The sequence below is a fragment of the Natrix helvetica genome (genome assembly GCF_964273705.1).
Source record: "Natrix helvetica genome assembly, chromosome: 2".
Taxonomy (NCBI): Eukaryota; Metazoa; Chordata; class Lepidosauria; order Squamata; family Natricidae; genus Natrix; species Natrix helvetica.
This window is the reverse complement of record NC_138552.1, coordinates 19,884,793-19,905,586: the sequence shown is the minus strand read 5'-3', so window position 1 is coordinate 19,905,586 and position 20,794 is coordinate 19,884,793. Positions and strand designations below refer to the sequence as shown.

The 20,794-nt window shown below is 36.3% G+C and overlaps 1 protein-coding gene across 4 annotated transcripts in view; it reads right to left on the bottom strand.

Annotated features, from left to right (window-relative positions):
• Positions 1–20,794, bottom strand: part of SPEF2 (sperm flagellar 2) — a gene marked incomplete at its 3' end in the record, with an annotated part of 113,731 nt that overhangs the window by 79,581 nt on the left and 13,356 nt on the right. For all 4 annotated transcript variants that reach the window (XM_081942872.1, XM_081942873.1, XM_081942874.1 and 1 more), the window contains exons 6-10: positions 16,527–16,603; positions 14,587–14,788; positions 13,708–13,896; positions 10,819–11,006; positions 7,883–8,051 (exon numbers count right to left, since the gene is read on the bottom strand). In XM_081942872.1, the coding sequence (XP_081798998.1) occupies positions 7,883–8,051; positions 10,819–11,006; positions 13,708–13,896; positions 14,587–14,788; positions 16,527–16,603 (825 nt within the window). The remainder of the gene's footprint in view (positions 1–7,882; positions 8,052–10,818; positions 11,007–13,707; positions 13,897–14,586; positions 14,789–16,526; positions 16,604–20,794) is intronic.

Below are 20,794 nucleotides of genomic sequence, written 5' to 3'. Positions count from 1 at the left end.
AAGGCAGTAGTTGAGTTGTGCACCGTTTTACGATCTTTTTGCCATGGTTCTTGAACAAACCACTAAAGTTAGTAAGTGAATAATGTGTTCATTAAGCAAATCTGACTTCATTGACTTTGCTTGTCAGACTTGGCTAGGAAGGTCACAAATGGTGATCACATGACCTCAGGATGCTACAGATTTGATAAATATATGCCAGTTGCCAAGCACCCAAATTATGATCCCGTGACCATGGGAACGCTGCAGTCATAAATGTGACATGTCATAAGTCATTTTTCTCAATACCATTTTGATTGGTCACTAAAGGAATGCATGAAAGTCAAGGATTAACTGTACTTGTAATTCAATTTTATGGCCACCCAGAGTTTCTTTGGAGGAATGGAGGGATTGATGGATAAATAGTGTCAGAAAATAATTCTAAAGTCTAAAGAACTTAAGTTGCTGAAGGATACTAAGAATAATCACCACAGAAGTTTCTTTACATTTATTTAAAATAAAACAAAGTTGTACAGTAGCTCTCCAGTGAAGATAACAATATGCTAACAGAAAAAAAGGACATAGTTATTCAACTCCTACTTTGGTTCAGACTTCTCCAAGAAAAAAAAAAACACGTGTTCAAAGAAGTTCAGGTCCAAAATAACAATAATAAAACCATGCTTGAGAAATACATTTTTACTTTCAATTAGTTAAATCGCCAAGGCCACCAAGCAGATACTAATGGGTCTGCCAAAAATCTTTCAAAACTTGTAAAACACTGGGGCGGTACCTAATGATTGGAAGACAGCAAATGTTTTTCCTCTCTTCAAACAACAGAAAACGAAAGATCAAATGCATAGCTAAAGGTTGAGGATACTTGATTTGGTATTAGTACTTGTGAAAAAGATTTGGTCAAGTAAGTACCAACTAAATAAATGGTTGCAATTACAAAAAAAGCAGATGCAGTTTCAGGAAGCATCAACAAAAGTACAGTTTCCAAAATCACAGGAAGTAGTAACTACAGATTACTCTGCATTGCTGTCATCCCACATCAAGTAGTCTGTTGAATTTTGGGCAGCACATAACTGCTTGCTGCATAGAACAAATTAAATCCAGTTGCAATATAAATTGTGTTGACTGATGTCATCATACCACAGAATACATATCTGACTTTTTGTTTAGGTACAGAACTAGTTAATTGAAAAACAAAACAAAAATATGTCTGGATTTTTCTTGTACATTTCCAAATAATTATTGAAGGAATAGATTTAAGTAGATGTGAGTCTGCTTAGCTCTAGGTCAAATTCTGATTCAGGAAAAACATAGTTGGCTGTTACATTCAAAATGGACAGATACATTTTTAATTTTCTCACCAATCTAACAGTAGAAACCAGTTGTAATTTTTTCTCACTATAAAATAATAAATTCAAACCATATTTCCTAGTTTGAATTGATGCAGAAATGATGCAGTACTCTAACCAAGTTATGAAGTGTACCCAATGGAAAAGGAATCATGGATAAAGGGGCACAACTTATTATTTCTTACAACTTTTAGCTTGTATAAGAAACATGAGTAAGAGCTGAGGTCAAATAAACAATCCTGGATTTCATAACTTAGAAATAAGTGCAACTCCTTATCCGCTGCTCCAAACCAGCACATAATTAGCTTGAATGAAAATATACTGGGTTCCATTTTCTACTTTATTCAAACAATGTAGTGTTTCTCAGCCTTGGAAACTTTAAGATGTTTGGACTTTAACTCCCAGAATTAGTCAGGTAATGAATTCTGGAAGTTGAATTCCACACATCTTACAGTTGCCAAGGTTGAAAAAAAACTGAGATAATGAATGCCAAGTAACAAACCAAGAGAAGGCATGAAGAGACAGGAAGAAGGGGAGGAGTATTCAGTGACATGGTTTAAGGTTTCATATATATAACACTCATCAATATTGCAAAACTGTTCAAAACAAACTGTGAGCATGTGATAGATTTACAAACTCACTACGTATCCTCTTGGTTAGGACTGGGAAAACAGTCAGACTGATAAAGAATTGGAACAATTTCCCTTGAATCAAATTAAGCATTATAGAAGACACATCCATACTTGTTCTTAGTTCAAGAATGAATACACAACTGAAAATATAGCCAGCAGCACTTTTGGGCTATAAATATATACAATAATATGGCAAAAAATCCCTCCTGTGTTGTGGATGCTCCCAAACTGGAAGTTTTTAAGAACAGATTGGACAACCATTTGTCTAAAATGCCTGAGAAGAGAGGTTGAACTAGAAGAACTCCAAGGTCCCTTCCAACTCTGTTATTCTGTTAAAATCAGCTTTTTTAAATGAATACCTATCACATGAACAGCCTACGCTTACATTTGCCAATGAGGGACAGAAAAGTAGGATGGGTTGTGTACAATTTGCATATTTTAAGTGTACTAAGTGAATTTCATTAAAGATTATCCCAACATTTTCTGAATATATTTCCACCCAGTATTATATTTACCTGGGGAGTCAACAGCCTATGTCTATTAGCCCTTTGATTTCAACTCTTACCAGTCTTAACAGGATACAAATAGCAGGGAACTGTGGGGAAGTACTCCCACTGTCTGGAAGTCATCAGATTAGCTACTATGAAATTATAGTAAACACTGTTGCAGTCTGTAACTAGAGATGACCAAAATTGCATGTAAATTATTACAAGTACTGGTAGTTCCATGCAAGCAGCTGGAAAATAAGCAAGACGTCTGCTGGACAAAGAAACAGTAGCCCTTTGATGTTTGTAACTATATTTTCTGTTCTCTGTGGAATTTACTGAAGAAAACCTATAAGAGATCCTTCAGGATCACTTCTACAGGTGATGAATCCATAGACTGGATTGAAATTAAGACACATTTAATTTAATTTAATCCATGCACTTAATTGCCATGAAAATCAATGACTACATTTTTCCAAGAATGTCAATAGAAGCCCCCTTAGCTGGATCACCCAACTGATCATTATTTATTATTAACTCATTATTTATTATTGGCGAATTGCTTTTTAAAAGCAACCGACAGCACTTTGAAAAGAGATTTCCTCAGATAACCCAATAAACTGAAAACAGCAACCAAAAAAGCAAAAACACATCAAGGGAAAAACCACTTTGAAAACAGGTCACAATATTCCAGTCATTGTGAAGGCCCAGATGCTCTCTGAGACTGATTATTTGCTTGCATATATTTCATTAGCCAACTGGGTAACATCATCATTGCTAGTGAGTGTGAGGTTTGCTCCCTGTTTTAAACAGTAGCTTGTCTAACAGTGTTGAAGGGGACATTGCTTTTTCTTGGTAGTTCCTTGATTAGGGTGTTTTTTGCTTGATTGTGTGTATGGTATTCATTCCTGCTTATCTGGGTGTTGGTTGCTGTAGAGCAGTGGTCCTCAACCTTCCCAATGCCGCGACCCTTTAATACAGTTCCTCATGTTGTGGTGACCCCCAACCATAAAATTAGTGTCTCGGTTCCTAAGACCATCGAAAATATGTGTTTTCCAATGGTCTTAGGCGACCCTTGAAAGGGTCGTTCGACCCCCAAAGGGGTCCCGACCCACAGGTTGAGAACCACTGCGGTAGAGAATGTGTTCGGGACTTTTTGCTTCCTTCTTGGCTTTTCATTGCCTCTTTTAAATTGTACGGAAAGATATCTAACTGCATCACTGCAGTTGTTAAATGAGTACCGTTAAGTAAATCTGGCTTCCCAATTGGTTTGCTTGTCAGGAAGCTGAAAAAAGTAAACACATGACTCTGGAACACTGCAACCATCATAAATACAAGTCAGTTGCCAAGCGCCTTAATTTTGATCATGTGACCACAGGAATGCTGCCATGGTTATGTGAAAAAGTTACTCGTAAGTCACTTTTTTCAGTGGCGTTGTAACTTCAAATGATCACTAAACGAACTGCTGTAAGTTGAGGACTATCTGTAACCACTTTTTAGGGCTCAGAAAAGCATTTGAAAGAGGTGCTTCAAGCGTCTATGGAGATGCTCTGTCATCCAGGTCATGGTTGTCCCAAAGGTGCTTTTTCAGGAGGCAACTGGACTTTCTAGATTTTTCCTCAAAGATGTTTTGCTTCTCATCCAAAAGTCTTCAAAGAAAAACCAAGAAAGTCCAGTTGCCTCCTGAAAAACTGCAAATAGGTTGTCCTTTGGGACAATGAGCCACAGTGGTGCAGTGGTTAGAATGTAGTACTGCAGGCTACTTCTGTTGACTGCCAGCTGCCTGCAATTTAGCAGTTCAAATCTCACCAGGCTCAAGATTGACTCAACCTTCCATCCTTTCAAGGATGAGGATCTAAATTGTTGTGGGCAATATGATGACTTTGTAAAACGCGTAGAGAGGGCTGTAAAGCACTGTAAAGCAGTATATAAGTCTAAGTGCTATTGCTATCATGACCTGGATGACTGAGAATCTCCACAGACATTTAGCTATGGACTTTGGAATGAACACCCTTCCAAGGGTGTGGGAATATGAGCAGATTTCCAGAAAAATTGCAGGCTACAGGAACCATTTGCACTTCAGTTTGAGATGCAGACAATACATACTCATTCCCAACAGCGCCTGTCTTCAATAGTGAAGGGACACAGGGCAGAAAACATCCTGCAGCCAAGAAGGCTCCATACCCATTTGACCTACTCAGGTGACCCCGAGGACACAGATAAACATCCAAGTGACCTCAATGACTCTCTAAAAGAATGCAAATGACCAGCTGTCTGCAAGGAATATACATCTTTCCATTCCCCGCTATCTTGTCAGAGCCGAAGAAGCTTCTTGGATGAGAAGCGAAACGTCTTCAAAGAAAAAAAAGCCCAGTTGCCTCCTGCAAAAGCACATTTGAGGTGCTTCAAGAATGAGCAAGAGCACAAACAAAGCTTGTCACTTTGACCCACTAAAGCAGTTGCAAGGCTTGGGCTGTCGTTTTGCAAAGTATGTAAAGACATCAGGAACAGCTTGTGAAGCTGCCACATCAGCCTTGCAAAATCTATAACTGATTATTGACGCAAAGACTGCTTGCTTTGCACTTTTACACAGCCGCATCTCGCTTCTGTTTTTGCCATTACTTTGGCTCTAGAAGTAAGGAAGCTCTGACTCTTCCAAGTTACACATCCAAGCAAGTAATCTGTGGCATCAAGATTACAAATTGCACAAAACCACATTTTTATTTTAGTTCTATTTTTGTGCTTAAATAAATTCTCTACAATCCTACAGAGAAATAAAATACTGAATATGAAGTTGTCTTACATCAATGCAGACCATTAGTTCATCCAGCTGAATAATGTCTCTACATAGAAATGATATTGACAATGATTCTATGGGGGGGGTTGAGATAAGAAATTTTCTGAGCTCTATTGAAAGATACCAGAAATTTAATTTGGATCTTCCTGCACAAAACCCCCATACACATTTTTCTCTCCAAAGTGTTCCCTTCCTTAACCATGGTAATAGTTAACATTTGCACTGCCAAGTTTGAAGATTATGTGGTCAAATTACAGCCAATTTTGTAAATTGGAATGGGCCTTTTTTATGTTTTTGTCCTCTTTCTTCCCCAAGTGCACTTTAATAAATTTGCAAATAAATAAGCACAGTGTCCTTACATTTGCAACTACATTAATTCCCCCCTTTCTTTTATGGAATACCATGGATTGATAAAATGCTAAATAAACAGGAAGAATCTTACAGACCTGAAGAAACACAAAAACCTCGAGGCCGAGAATGTTTTAAAAAATGGTTAATATAAGAAATAACTGTTGACCATGATAGAATCATTTCTGTACATAGTAATCACAATTATTTTTTGTCTAGTCAAAACATTATTACATTATTTATAATACATAGGAAGAAGCTGATCCACATTGACTGTCCAGAATACTTACAAGCCTCCTTTCTGTTGGAAACCAATCCACTTATTGCCTATAATTATTTAATTAGGCACTTATATCATAATCAATAAAATGGATTACAAGTAGGGCTGTAGTTATCTGGACCAATAGAAGCGAATTCAGGTTTTTCAATAATTCTGTGCAGTCATTTAGTGGTCACCTGGGTTCTTGCAGCCAGATAAGATAGCCCTACTACAGAGCTACATTGAGAAAAATAATTCAAGCACTTTGAAATAAATGTTTTGAAATTTAGAAGCTATCTGTCCACGGACACCAGTTTCTCTTTCTGTATAAATACGCTACACATAAAGACTTGATGTACATATGTTACCATAGGTAGCCCTTGACTTACAACTGTTCATTTAGTGACAGTTCAAAGTTACAACAGCGCTGAAAAAAAGTGACTTATGACCATTTTGCACATCTATGACCCTTGCAGCAGCCCCATGGTCACATGATCAAAATTCAGATGCTTGGCAACTACTTCATGTTCGTGTGTCCTGGGGTCATGTGAACAGCCTTTGTGACCTTCTGACAAGCAAAGTCAATGGGGAAGCCAGATTCACTTAACAACGGTGTTACTAACCTAACAAATGATTCACTTAACAAGAGTAGCAAGAAGTCGTAAATGTGGCAAAATCACTTAACAAATGTTTCACTCAGCAACATAAACTTTGGGATTAATTGTAATTAAGTCAAGGACTACCTGCAGTTGGTGCAGCTGCAACTTTCATAAGGCATGGTTGCGTGCCTTCTGCACCCATGCTAGCATGAACTCATTTTTTTGCTGCATCTTTCTGATACAGGCAGCACTAATGTGGTTCCTGTTTAGATGATCAGTATGCTGATGATAACTTCAGTTTTTGTCATCTTACTAGAAGGAATAATATATGAATCACACTGAAGAGAAAAGGTATAATATACCTATTCATTTCACTTGAGCAATGTAATCCTAATAGATTAATGCAAAAGCATCTTGGAAATTTATCCTTGTAACTCCAGTGTTTGCATTAAATGAACAAAATAGGGCATCTTTTAAAAAATATATAATCTGTAGTACGAACAAAGAAATAACCTTCACTTTCAGGAATAAGAAAGAACTTATATTGTTTTATGTTAACTCAAAAAGACCGCACAGACTACATGGCTTACAACTTGATGAAAATAAAATGTACCAATTGTGTTCAGGATGTGGGTACAAAAAGAACATATAAATGTGGTTTCCCAAACAAGATAAAAAATAAATATGCAGGCTATTTATGAAGATAGTTCAAACAAGCTGATAGAAGAAAAAAATTCCAAACCCAACCTAAATAATATATACATTCTTTCTCCATGCAGTTGAGCTGAAAATAAGGCAAAAAGAATGGAAATCAAAAAAGGCAAATATTCAGAATTCAATTATTTAATCATGTCTGCTTTTGAAAATGGAATGGGAGAGAGGGGATTTATATTTAAATACATACTTACCTCTTCAAAGATTCCTAAAAAGAGATAATGATAACTAATTCTGGGAACTGCCTATAGTAAAACTAAAGATACTGAAATGAACTTATCTTAAAATAACAAGAATTGTACTAGAAAATACCAATGAAAGAAGACTACTCATTCAGTGACAGACAGTGTTTATTTCACATCAGGCTTTGTGTATTACTTTGCATTAACATTTTCTAGCACACTGTAATGTACTACAACTTAATTTCTACTTAAGTTAAAATATCACAACCTCAGAGCACTTGCATGTTGTTGTCATTGCTTATGAGGGGAAATGGAAGGGACTGTGACAGATAAACACCCAGAATGGCAGTGAATCAATGCACTGCCAAATCCTAGAAAAACGGAGCATGAAGTACATTTAATTCTGCCAAAATGCTTATTATGCTAATATGAAACCTATGCATCAATCACAAAACAAATGTGATGTTCATGAACAATGATTTTATGAGCTATTTATATTCTTCCACTAGGCCGTATCAGTTGGGAGTACCTTATATTCATCATAATCTTTCTCATCTAGCAAATTAATTTTGTCCAGTTCTACTAATTGTTCTGGAGTTGGCTCATCTGACAAATCGCTGACGTCAGCTTGCTCATAAATTGGCCTTCCTTTTAAGAAGAGTTCCTTCCAGTCACGCATTAGCTTTGTAGGAATTAAACTGTGGAAATGAAGAATAAAACTGTATTTAGTACAAAGGGAACAGGCTTTTAATCAACGAAAGGGATCAGTGGAACATAAGAAATAACTCTGAAAAGAGGAAGAAATAACGAATTTTGTCAAGATAAATTCTATTTAGACAAAATGGCTCAATTACACCTTAGGAAGATCAGTTTTTACCCCAATTGACTTGGAACTTGTTGTATACCTGGGTGTTGAGATATTATTTTATATTCAAATTGTTGAAAATAAACAAATGGGCAGGAAATTGAAGTGATTGCAAATAATCATTGCTGAAACATATGGTATCTTTTATGAATAGTAGCTTGGGAAAGACTAGTTGCCTAGTGAATTGTAATGCTTTACTATAATGCATCAACAATATTTTTTTCCCTTTCCTTTCCTCTCTTCCTCACCTGAATCTCAATTCAGTTTTTTTCTCTTTCTCTTTCATACCCCCTTTTTATTCTTTCTTGCTACTGCTGAAAAGAATAAAGTATGTATCTGTATTTCTGTAAATTGGTCTGTATCTGTGCCTGAAAACTGCTTGTGGTTAGTAATAGTTAATAGCTCTAGTGGTTAGTTAATAGCCTAGTAGTGCAGTGGTTAAAAGGCAGTATTGTAGGCAAACTGTGCCCCCCAGTCTGGAGTTTGATCTTGACAGTTGACTTTGACTCAGTCTTCCATCCTTCCAAGGTCAGTAAAATGAGGACCCAGATTGTTGGGTGCGATGTGTTGATATTATAAATCACCCAGAGAGTTCTGTAAAGCACTATAAATCTAAGTATAAGCTATTGCTATTGTGTATATGAAAAAGGTTGCTAAATGAAAACATGGATATGATTTATAAATGTGATTCCTTCTTTTATTGGCAATTAATGTTAATCAATTATTAATTGTTATTTTTTATTCTGTTCCTGTTTAGCAACAGCAATAGCACTTAGACTTATATACCACTTCACAGTGCTTTACAGTCCTCTCTAAGCGGTTTACAGGGTCAGCATATTGCCCCCAACAATCTGGGTCCTCATTTTATTGATCTCAGACGGATGAAAGGCCGAGTCAACCTTGAGCTGGTCAGGACAACTGCTGGCAGTGGGCAGAGTCAGGCTGCAATACTGCACTCTAACTGCTGTGCCACCACGGCTCTGTTTAGGAACATGACTTGACAGATATAATATACCTACCTACACATGTACATATAGATAGAGAAAAAACCTTGCATATATTTGGCTGGGGGGAAAATCTCTAAACCTAATTTCAGCTGAGTTGATAACTCAGGAATCTGGATATTGCACAAGATATTTACCTCTAAAGAGACAAGGTGTATCAGTCTACTCTATGTGGAGGGAGACATTCAGGACATCATTATTCCAAATAAATATGCTAAGCAAAATGAAGAGGCAAGCGATACCTCACAACTATGTGTGTTCATCCATGCGCTCATTTTTCCCCTCTGGCTAGGAATAGTTCCACTTTTGTTGTGTCAAAAAGAAGCAACTGCTAAATTTGGATCAATCCAAGTTAAGTTCAATTAGTCAAAATGATCTCAGATTTCATTTTAGAATGGACATGGGTACTGTCTGTCAAGGTTTAATCTTAATATTTTTCACTTAAGAAAATTATTTTTTTATGTATAAGGGACACTATTCTGAATATGTGTATGGGGGAGAATTTCACCAGAAATATTTGATCAGTAAAATGATAAAAAAACAGATAGTCTCATCTGAAACTATTTTTATTTTACTAAGAATATATAATTTGTGATTACTTGAAATAATGAATTAATCTGTTGAGTATATCTCAGCATAACATCTCTAACAGTAGATAGGTATACGTATATAGCCTTATCACAAAAACTATACAACTAGATGCTCTTTAGCTGGTACTGTTTATATTTTACTAATGTTATTCTGAGCATTAATTGCATAACCTAAGAAATAAGTTCCACTCCCAATTTTTCAAACTGATAGGTAGCACAAAAATATTTTGAACAGATCTGTAGGGTAGATACTTTTAAGGCAGCATTTCTGTTTTGGCCACTTGAAGATGTCCCAGAATTCCCCACCCAACATGCTTCTTCAAACAGCCAAAGTTCCACACATCTGCAAGTGATCAAGGCTGAGAAGCATTGTTTTAAGTTATGTAACTTATATAGAGCTGCAGGTTATGTAAACACACAATACCCATTTGGGTGGCAGGAAATGCTGAGAGATGGAGTTCACCACTCTAATTGGTACCAACCAAAGGAAACTCAAGTTAGAATTGACTCTTTAACTTTCCTATAGCTTATTTAATTAAATGTTTATAACTCAGTTGACAGCATTCCATTAGAGTGGATTTTAATAGAAACAACCTAAAGAAAACTATGAGGCACAACTGCTTTCCCTAGCTCAAAGTGTAGATCAATCACTAGATTTTTATAAGGCGATGAAATAAAATTAAACCAAGGAGGATGCCTCCTTGATGCCAAGACAAAAAGACACTTTATAACTAGTGGATTCATCTGAAATTGGTTTTTCTTAAATCTCCATATGGTGAGCTCATGGGTGGACTGTAGATGACACCTCAACAGATCTCAGCAATTGTTCCTATATATTGAGTTCTCAAGCCCAAATTTTACTCAGACTTCATTGCTGTTTTCTCATCTAGATGCCTGAGGATCAATTTTTGTATATTTCTGTGTTGCTCACTTTCCCCAACATAGCCAAAAGGGAATGCAAAACCAAAGCAAACAAAAAACAAAGCTGTATATATTAGGGACTTACTTATTTGTCAGTGTTCTATATTCTCCTATTTTAGTTGCTAAATCAATGATTTGTTCAACCACCTCCCAGCAAATCTCGTAATGCTTCTTATAACGAGCCTCAGCTCTTTCAGCAGCAAGTTTTGCATGCAGTTGTTTTTCTCTAAGGGCCTGTTCTGCAAGTTCAATTTTTTCTTGTTTTGCAAGAGCCTAAAAAGAGATGGGGGGGAAAAAACTGGTCAATTTCCTCAAATTGATAAGACAAGAAGTGAAATGTAGCACGAAGGCTCATTATCTAAACCTTGCAGTCATTATTAATAGTCCAGATAAATACATTCTTATATAAATGGCCTTGGGAAGGAAAGTCAGCTTGAAAAGTCAACAATTTAGAGACCAGCAGTACCTTTTCTTGGAATCACGAAAGAGCTGAAGGATTCTGGGAAAGCATATCTGTTGTGTATTAAGGCTTCACTCCGGTCAGCTGTTCAAGCGGTAAGAAACATTCATCCTGATTGGCTGTCCGTCTGACAGCTGACTATGAAAAGAGCTGTCAGACGGGAATCAGCTGTTGCTGTTAGGTGAGCTGTCACTGTTAGCCAAGTTGTTAGAACTAATAGAGTTAGCTAATGTTATTTTGTCTCACTTCCGTTCTTCCACCCTCTGTTCTTGGAACAGAATAATATCAATGTCTTAAAGAAGGCAACCACATACTATGTTTGGCAACTACTGTCTTTTTGGAATTAGAATTAAAGCACTGCAAAAGCTCTAGCAAAAAATATTGGTTCAGAAATAGATTATATCAGCTCCAGATTAAACACTGATATTGATTTAATATCTACCTGAACACCTGTAGCATTTGAATAAGCACTGGAACATCTTCAGAATCTGATGATATCAATGTCAAAACGAGGGTTGCAACATAAGTGTTGCTCCTTATGCCCTGTTTCCCTGAAAATAAGACCTCCCTGGATAATAAGCCCAATCGGGCTTTTGAGTGCATGCGCTAAAATAAGCCCTCCCCCGAAAATATTGCAACACAGCAGCAGTCATGAGATGACCACATTCGCAGCCTCCTGCACCTCAAAAATAATAAGACCTCCCTGAAAATAAGGCCAAGCGCTTATTTCGGAGGGTCAAAAGAAAATAAAATTCTGTCTTATTTTTGGGGAAACACGGTACATATGTGTGCAACACCATGGTGCACATACAAAGAGCGTTGAGAATATATTTCATATGCCATTTTTTCCATTTGCTGCTTAACCCACACCTGTCATGGATACCCACTATAAGCATTTATTTTGCTTACTTAATAGCTAAGTATGATGCAAGTCAGATCCCCAGCAGTAGATCTCTTTAAGGAACTGCCAGGCACTACTGGTTCTGTTTTGTAACAGCAAGGAAAGCAATCAATGCAGTCCATCAGATCTGCATGAAGATACAAGAAGAATCTGGAGCAGAGGGACACACCATCAAATTTGTATCTTGTAAACCGATGTGTCTGCCTAAAACAAGGTGTGAACTATGTTCATCCTCTGAAAGGACTGGACCAAGCAAGCCTCAAAATGTTCTTTGACTGGACTTTTGTCCACTAATCATCTCCTTTTCACAAAACACATTGTTCAACCAGTGTGTTAACCCATTTATTCCACTGTTACTAAAGTTAGAATTCGGCTAACTATATCATAAGGCAGAAGAACATGACTGTTGCCTGTTATTCTGTTAATTCTTTCATTTGAGCTCCTCAAATATGCAATAAATGTAAAAACCTAAATGAGGACACATCTTTCTGATTCTATAGCTTCCTATACGTCTCTCTGGCACACAAGAGAATTGTGGCCTCTAGTGGATGTTCCTATCATTTCAAAATAAAGTTCTGGTGGCTTCAAAAGGACCATTTGTACAGGACTGCACTGTATTATAACTACACACAGGTAATCCTCGACTTACAACAGTTCTTTGAGTGATCGTTCAAAGTTATAATGGCACTGAAAAATGTGACATGATTTTTCACAGTTACGACCTTTGTAGCAGCCCCATGAACATGTGATCAAAATTTAAATGCTTGTCATACTTATGACTCTTGCACATGTCCACATGCATGACTCTTGCAACCTTTTTACAAGCAAAATCAATTAAGTGAAGCCAGATTCACTTAACAACCGTGTTAAGTGAACCATGTTAATATGAACAACTTAGTTCATATTTATGACGATTGCCGTGTCCTTGGGCCATGTGATCAGCTTTTTCAACCTTCTGACACGCAAAGTCAACAGAGAAGCCAGATTCACTTAACAACCATGTTACTAACTTATCGACTGCAGTGGTTCACTTAAAAACTGTGGCAAGAAAGGTCATCGGGCAAAGTTCACTTAATAAATGTCTCACACAACAACAGAAATATTGGGCTCAATTGTAGTCATAAGTTGAGGACTATCTGTACGTGGAAGTGAATCTTTGGTGAACAGTCGATCAAATGTTTCAACCTCTTTTGAAGGATGAAAAAGATAACTTTTTCCAGAAGAATGGAAGAATAGCACATGCTTCATAGACACTATCCAGTAATCTCGTACTATGCAACATAGTCACATGTATAAGCATTTGCACTGTCCCATGGTCAGATAATCACATTCTCTGATGGTTTTGCCACTTAGGGAGGGAAATGTCCCAAAGGGGCTTTTTCAAGAGGCAACTGGACTTTCTGGTTTTTCTTTGAAGACGTTTCGCTTCTCATCCAAGAAGCTTCTTCAGCTTCTTTCTTCTTCAAAGAAAAATCAGAAAGTCCAGTTGCCTCTTGAAAAAGCACCTTTGGGACAACCATGACCTGGATGACTGAGAATCTCCATAGACATTTAGGGAGGGACATGCAAAGGAGAAAAATACAGTAACAAAGATGACAATAATGTATATCTACCTCTTCCCTATCAAGAGCTTCTTGAAATTCTTTGAGGCGTCTTTCCTCAAACTGCTTTTCTCTGTGAATTCTGTTTTGCCACAGGACTTCTTTCTCATGCCTCACATGCATAAGTTGAACAGCTATTCTCCGCTCTTGCTGGGACTGTCTCATAAGTCGGTTGACAAGCTGCTCTTCTCTATAGGCCTCCTAAAATAATAAATAAACCAACAACAGTGACGCAATGTACAGCTTTTGCTAGAAACTGGGAGACCATTAGTGTAGTCCCACTTCAGGCACAAAGCCTGCTGGGAGACCTTGGTTGGTCATTTTCTCTCAGCCCTGTCAATTCAAGTGATCTTTGAGGAATAATCTCAATTAGAAAGGGGTTTACTTTCAGGTAAACAAGAAACAAGTTGCATAGTATCATCAACTGACCTCTTGTGGGGTTAATTAGCTTCAGTTTATTTCAAGGGCTTCTGGATAAAGAAATTAAAGATATTGCTAAAGGTACTAGTAAAAACGGATGTTTTGCCATCAGCAATTCTTAGTCTCAACAGTCCTGATGCACTCATGAAACCAGGGTTTCACCTATCAAGATGCTATATTTTTAAATTTGAATTTGCCCAGTCTTTCATTTTTATTTATTTTTTACAGTTCCAAATTTTATACTTTTAATAACATGCTAGTTTTTTTTTAAAAAAAAATCTATCACTATGCTTAACATTAAAGTCTGATCCAGAAGTCAAAAATGTGCTTATTATTTTTACCAGTAAAGGTACAATTTACTTCATTCTCCAAACAGGTTTCATAATAGCTTTTACTTTTCATATCTTTTCAAACAGGTTAATTCGCAACAGTATCATCTAAAAAAATCAGAGGGCAATGTATCTAACTCACCTCTTGTGCTTCGTGAGCTATCAGTTGCTCCCTTAACATCTTTCTCCTTCTCTTCTCCCGTTGTTCTCGAGCAAAGGTATCCTCCTCAAGACGTTTCTGAATTTTCCTAATATATTCATCATCCGAGTAGGTGTTCAGTAGGTCAGTAATGACAGGTTTTGCCGTAGCTAGTTCTTGGGCCTGCTTCATTGCATTTAGCATGCTAAGAAAACAATACAGGGCATCTGGTGTTACAGGCTTTACACAAAGAATTAAAGAAATGGCTTCTTATCTGTTGCTTTATATTGCATTATATTAGTGTTGTTGTTATATATTTTTCTTTTATATTTTATATTATACTAGAATGTTCACAACACCATCAATACACATACAAATAGGCCTCCACTTACATCTGTAATTGACTGGCAATTACAGTCACTAAATTGTAACAATCATAAAGCAGGTAACCACATGACCCATTTTTATGAACTTTTCCATGGCAGTTGTTAAGCAAACCCATTATTCACTATGATTTTTGCAGGAAACCAGAAGTAAAGACCAATTTCTGGCAAAAAATATAAATTGTGGTCATTTGACTGCCAAATGCTGCAAACGGCCATCGTTTTGGCCATGTGCCCAAAATGCGGTCAAATGATTTTGGGAGGAGGGCAGCCTCAGAACTTTAGAAACTGGTTGTATATATTTTTGGGGGCAGGCAGGTTTTTTATAACTTTGACCAATCGCTACGTGACTGGTCATAAGTCAAGGACTACCTATATACACTTCAAAGTATCACAAGACTAGGATGGCTTTAGAATCCTCTTTCCATTTTTTTTTTTTTTTTGCAGATAACCTGACCTCTTCTTGAACAGGAGATAATCCTATGCATTCTTCACTGTCCTGATTTATATCCTTCCTACAGCTATCACTTGCTCTCACACACAAAAAAACCCCATCCTTGCCTTTAACTCTAAAACTAGTTTCCATGGCAACGATCAAGCAACGAAGCCTCCATCTGGATTAAGACTTGATGACTTAATTCCTTTATAACCCCATAATCTCATGGTCCTAATTTGGATTATCCCCTTATCTATAGCAGTGCTGGGGGAAAGATCTGATGGATAGGAAACAAAAGAAAAACAGCAAAAGAGAAACAACTTGTGTGTCCCAAAGTAGTCTTTTGAGCTCTACTTTTGAGAGCTCTGTCGGCTCCTTCTTTTCAACCGTCTTCTCTTTTCTGTGCCAAACTGGGGTTAACAAATTAAGTATCACCAGACTGCTCTTCTATTAAGACTGCGTATTATGGCAGCGATCTCATGAACTCCACTTTGGCAACAACCTATTTGTAAAAACAAAACTGTCAGGCCATATTACATATAAGTAGAGTCATGGGAGAAGAATGAAACTACTAACAATGTCTCCAACATCATTTCTCCGCAGGGCACTTTGTAGTATCAAGTGACCCAGAGTGATTTAAGATTTTCCATAATCTAGTTATCGAAGTCAGTTCTCTCCAAAATGTTAATTGAAATGTTATGCCTTACTCCTCACCCCCATGAGACAATCAGCATTTCTCCAGTAGAAATTTATGGCTTCTTCTACAGTTGCGCAACTTTTGTTGTGCCAAAATAATACTAATCAGGACAGGATTTATATTGCATTAGAGATGGCTGGGCGAGGCCAAGTTATTGGTAGTAAAATAGCTGATGAATGAAGTATGTGTTGACATTTCAACTGCGTGGAAAAATATGAAGCATTCCCAGTGAAAAATGAAATTACGGATGGTAGAATATCTATCCAGCAGCTTTATGTCAGTACAGTAGTACAAATACAGCATATTTAACCACCTGCGTGACTGAAACAAAAGCTTATTAATAAGATGTTTGGCAAATGGAAGGGTGTTTCTATTTTCACACTGCCCAGCAGAAAAACAGAGCAAAATTTATTGGAAGTAACATTACCTCTCTGTGAGATTGGGAGGTACAACAGCCTCTTTCTTCATTTGTTTTTCGAAGTTCCTAATTTCAGCGTATGTGATCTAGAAAAAAGTAAGCATATTTCAATTCATTTCCTTCTGTTTAATTCCTTATTGCATCCCATTACAAATTAACAAGATGTTCAAAGCACAAATTCACTGTGCCATGGGATTTCTACTGTTCAAGATGTTTGCTAAACAAAAATATGGGGTCATGCCAGTAAGGTTAGTAAAGCGCATCGGAGCTTCATTAAGTTATGTCATCCATGCGGTGCATGAGTCTGACAGTATTGCAAACTTAAAGTGATTAGATGAGAACCAAGGAAAATATTTCTTTAAATACATTGGTTTAATTTGTATTGCTCAAATTAACCACTGTCCATGTTTATTTCACTTTAAAAAATGAAATAAGCAAATAGAACAAAAGCCACATAAACAAATGGAACAATGAACAACAATGGTTGACTGAAATATTTTTAATTATTAAGAGTTTGCAATATCCCCTCACCTCTTGTTCCTGAACAGAAAAGATTCAAGAATTTGAGATTTTTTTCCCCATTTTTATATGCTCACTCTTATACTCCATACACTGACATTTTTGCTTCCAGGAGCAGCTTTTCTCTCTAATAAATGCAGTGCCAGCAGGGCAAGCAGAAACATAACATATCCATACATTATCTCAACGAGAGCCCACTAAAACAAGTGAATACAATAAAAGGTGGCATGTTCACCCAAATAATATGAGTTCTGTCCTATATGTGTAGCACGGTGGTGCAGTGGTTAGAGTGCAAGTACTGCAGGCTACTTCTGCTGACTGCCTGTAATTTGGCAGTTCAAATCTCATAAGGCTCAAGGTTGACTCAGCTTTCCATCCTTCCAAGGTGGGTAAAATGAGGACCCAGATTATTGGGGCAATATGCTGTCTCTGTAAACTGCTTAGAGAGGGCAGTAAAGCACTGTGAAGCAGTATATAAGTCTAAGTGCTATTGCTATTGAATAATCAGGGGACTATGTCTGTTCTGCTCTCTTAGGAACAGTGCACTTTATCCTCAAAACATTTCTGAATGAAAGGGAAAGGGAGGATAACAGATTTGCATTGGATTTTAACATGGCAGTGCGGTAAATTTTAATAAACTTTTTCAGTCTTTTGGAAGTATATGTTTCTTGTTTGGGATTAAGTGTTATTAAGCAACAAAACAGGTGCCTCTGCAAGGTTTAAGGTGCATTTTGCCTCCAAATCTATCCAATTCCCCCCAAAAGTCTGAAAAATTCAACCCTGATGATTCTTAGGACCATAAATAGATTGGTGAGGGGTTGGCCTGTTAATTACCCATAAGATATATGGAACTATTATGTTAAGCAATCACTGTGTTTCTTTAAAGTGATTCTAAATAAGGATTGCTCATCTAAATTATGAAAAAAACACCTTTATCTAGATTTATATTTATTCCTATCTAACTGAAGGGATATATGTAGGTTATAAATGTTCCTTCCTCTGGATATTTATTATGAAGAAAAAGAAAAAGGGGTGAATTTCCAACTCTGAGTCTAATGATCTGAATTTCAGTTATATATAGCTACTACAGCATCCCCCCCCCCAATTTGCACCTAACTGCAGCACAAAATCCTTATGATGATACTTTATCTCATTCCCATCTATACGTGAGCCATTGTAAAGTGTCCTTATGTGCTCACTGTTAAAATATTTTTTCCCATTAAATACTGAACAAACTCTAGCAATTTTATGTGGGTGTAATCTAAGAGACTTCACAGATCATTTTGCGGGTTTGCAATGAGGTGACTTGCAGAGAGTGAGATTAACTCAACTTCTCTTGTTATTTTTTTATTTATTTTTTACTTTTAAACAAACAAAAACAAACAAAAACATAAAACACATACAACATTCTTCCATTTCATATAGCGTGTCGTTTAGTTACAAGATTTTGTGCGTCCTTTCCATGGTCACCACTTACAATTATATATCGAACCACAAATTGTTCATTAAATAAACATAAGCACATTATTGTTATATGTCAATTTTTCAACTGTAATTATTATTTCTTAATTTTAAACAAGATATTCTAAATATTGAATCCATACATACAGCATCATTTTGCATCAATAGTTCAACTTCAATTATTATTCCTACATTTTAAACAAAATATTCTATATATTGAAATCATACATACATCATGCCATTACAATGTTCTAATCTGTTTAACAGTGCTAAACCCTTATAGTATTGCATATATCATTCTATTATTCTTAAAATATAAAAAGTTCTCCCACTTTTTCCATTACCATGATTTTTTACCTAACCATTGATAAAACAAATCCCAAACCTTGTGAAATTGTTCATCTTCTTGTTCTCTAATTTCAAATGTCAATTTACTCTTTCCGCACATTCCATAATTTTTTGAATAATTTTCTCCTGCGTTGGTATTTTCTCATTTTTCCAGTTTTTTGCAAATACAATTCTAGCTGCTGTTAAAACATTTACAATCAAATATTTCAAGTCTCTATTATATATTTCTGGTATAATTCCCAATAAAAAAGACTCTGGTTTAAAGTATATATGTTTTTGTGTCATTTTCTCCAACCACAGGTGGATCTTAGTTCAATATCTTTTAGCTTCTGCGCAAGTCCACCACATATGGTAATATGAACCCAGTGTCTGATAACATTTCCAACACTTTTCTGATTTATTCTTGAACATTCTTGCTATTCTCGTCGGGGGTAGATGCCACCTGTAAAACCTCTTATACAAATTTTCTTTATATGCTGTTGACATTGTCATTTTGTAATTTTGAGACCACAATTTCTGCCACTTCTCTAATTCGATCCCATGCCCAAAATTTCCCCCCCAAGCTATCATAGTTCCTTTAACTTGTTCTTCTTCTAACTTAACCCCTAGTAAGTGTCCATAAAGTTTTTAAATTACTTTTTTATCAGTACCCATCAAACTTTTATCTAACTCAGTCATTTTATCATAAAAACCTTCCTCTTTATGGTTCTTGTCATATCTAGATTGTATTTGCACATATGAAAACCAATTCATCTTTATACCTTCCCTTTCCAGTTCTTGCATAGATTTAAGTTCACCCTCTGCATTCAATATTTCACCATATCTATCTGTTTGTTCCTTTTTGTATATTATTGGGTATGAAAAGGCTTCAATAGTTGATAGTCAGACTGGAATTTTTAAATAATATTGTCTTTTAATCTTCTCCCAATTTAGTAGCAAAGCCTCCCGTAGGTAATGTCTTCTAAAATACCCCTGTATTTTAGCTCCCTTGTACCATAAAAAGGCATGCCATCCCAACAATAGATCATGTCCTTCAAGGGTCAATAATCTGGTATTCCTTAATGTTATCCATTCTTTAACCTACATCAAACTTGCTGCCTGATGATAGGTCCAATCCGCCTCTTGTTCTTGCATCTTGTAACAATTTTAGTTTTATTCTTGCTTTCCCCCCCTGCCATATGTACTTCAACACTATTTTATTTAAGTCATCAAAGTATTCCTTCCCTAGTCTAATTGGAATCATTTGGAACAGATATAAAATTCTACGTAGAATGTTCATTTAAATTGTAGATATTCTTCCTATCATCGAAAGTTGTAGATTTTCCCATTTCTTCAAATCCATTGTGATCTATTATTTGAGTTTATAGTAGTTGTTGTCTTTAAGAGCGCTGCATCTTGCTGTTAAATATATCCCCAAATATTTAACCTTGTTCGTAACTTGCATCTCCAAGATTTCCGCCAACTCTTTTTTTTGTCTTGTTGGTATATTCTTTGTCAAGATCTTCGTTTTGTCTTTATTTATTTTTAATCCTGCTACTTTTCCATATTCTTCTATTCTTTCTATCAATTTAGGTGCTGTTTCTAATGGATCCTCTAGAATGAAGACCAAGTCATTTGCGAATGCTTGTAGCTTGTATTCTTCCTTTTTGATTTTCATTCCTTTGATTTATTTTCCTTCTCTGACATTTCTATTTAAAACTTCTAACGTTAAGACAAAAAGTAATGGTGATAATGGGCAGCCTTGTCTCATCCCTTTCTTTATTTCAATAGACTCTGTCAAATCTCCATTTATCATTATCTTAGATGTTTGTTTATAATATTTAGTTTGTATGGCTTGAGTAAATTTCTCACCAAAGCCCATCTGTTCCAGTTGTAATAGCATAAAGCTCCAATTCACATTGTCAAATGCCTTCTGAGCATCCAAAAACATCAATGCCAATTGTTTTTCA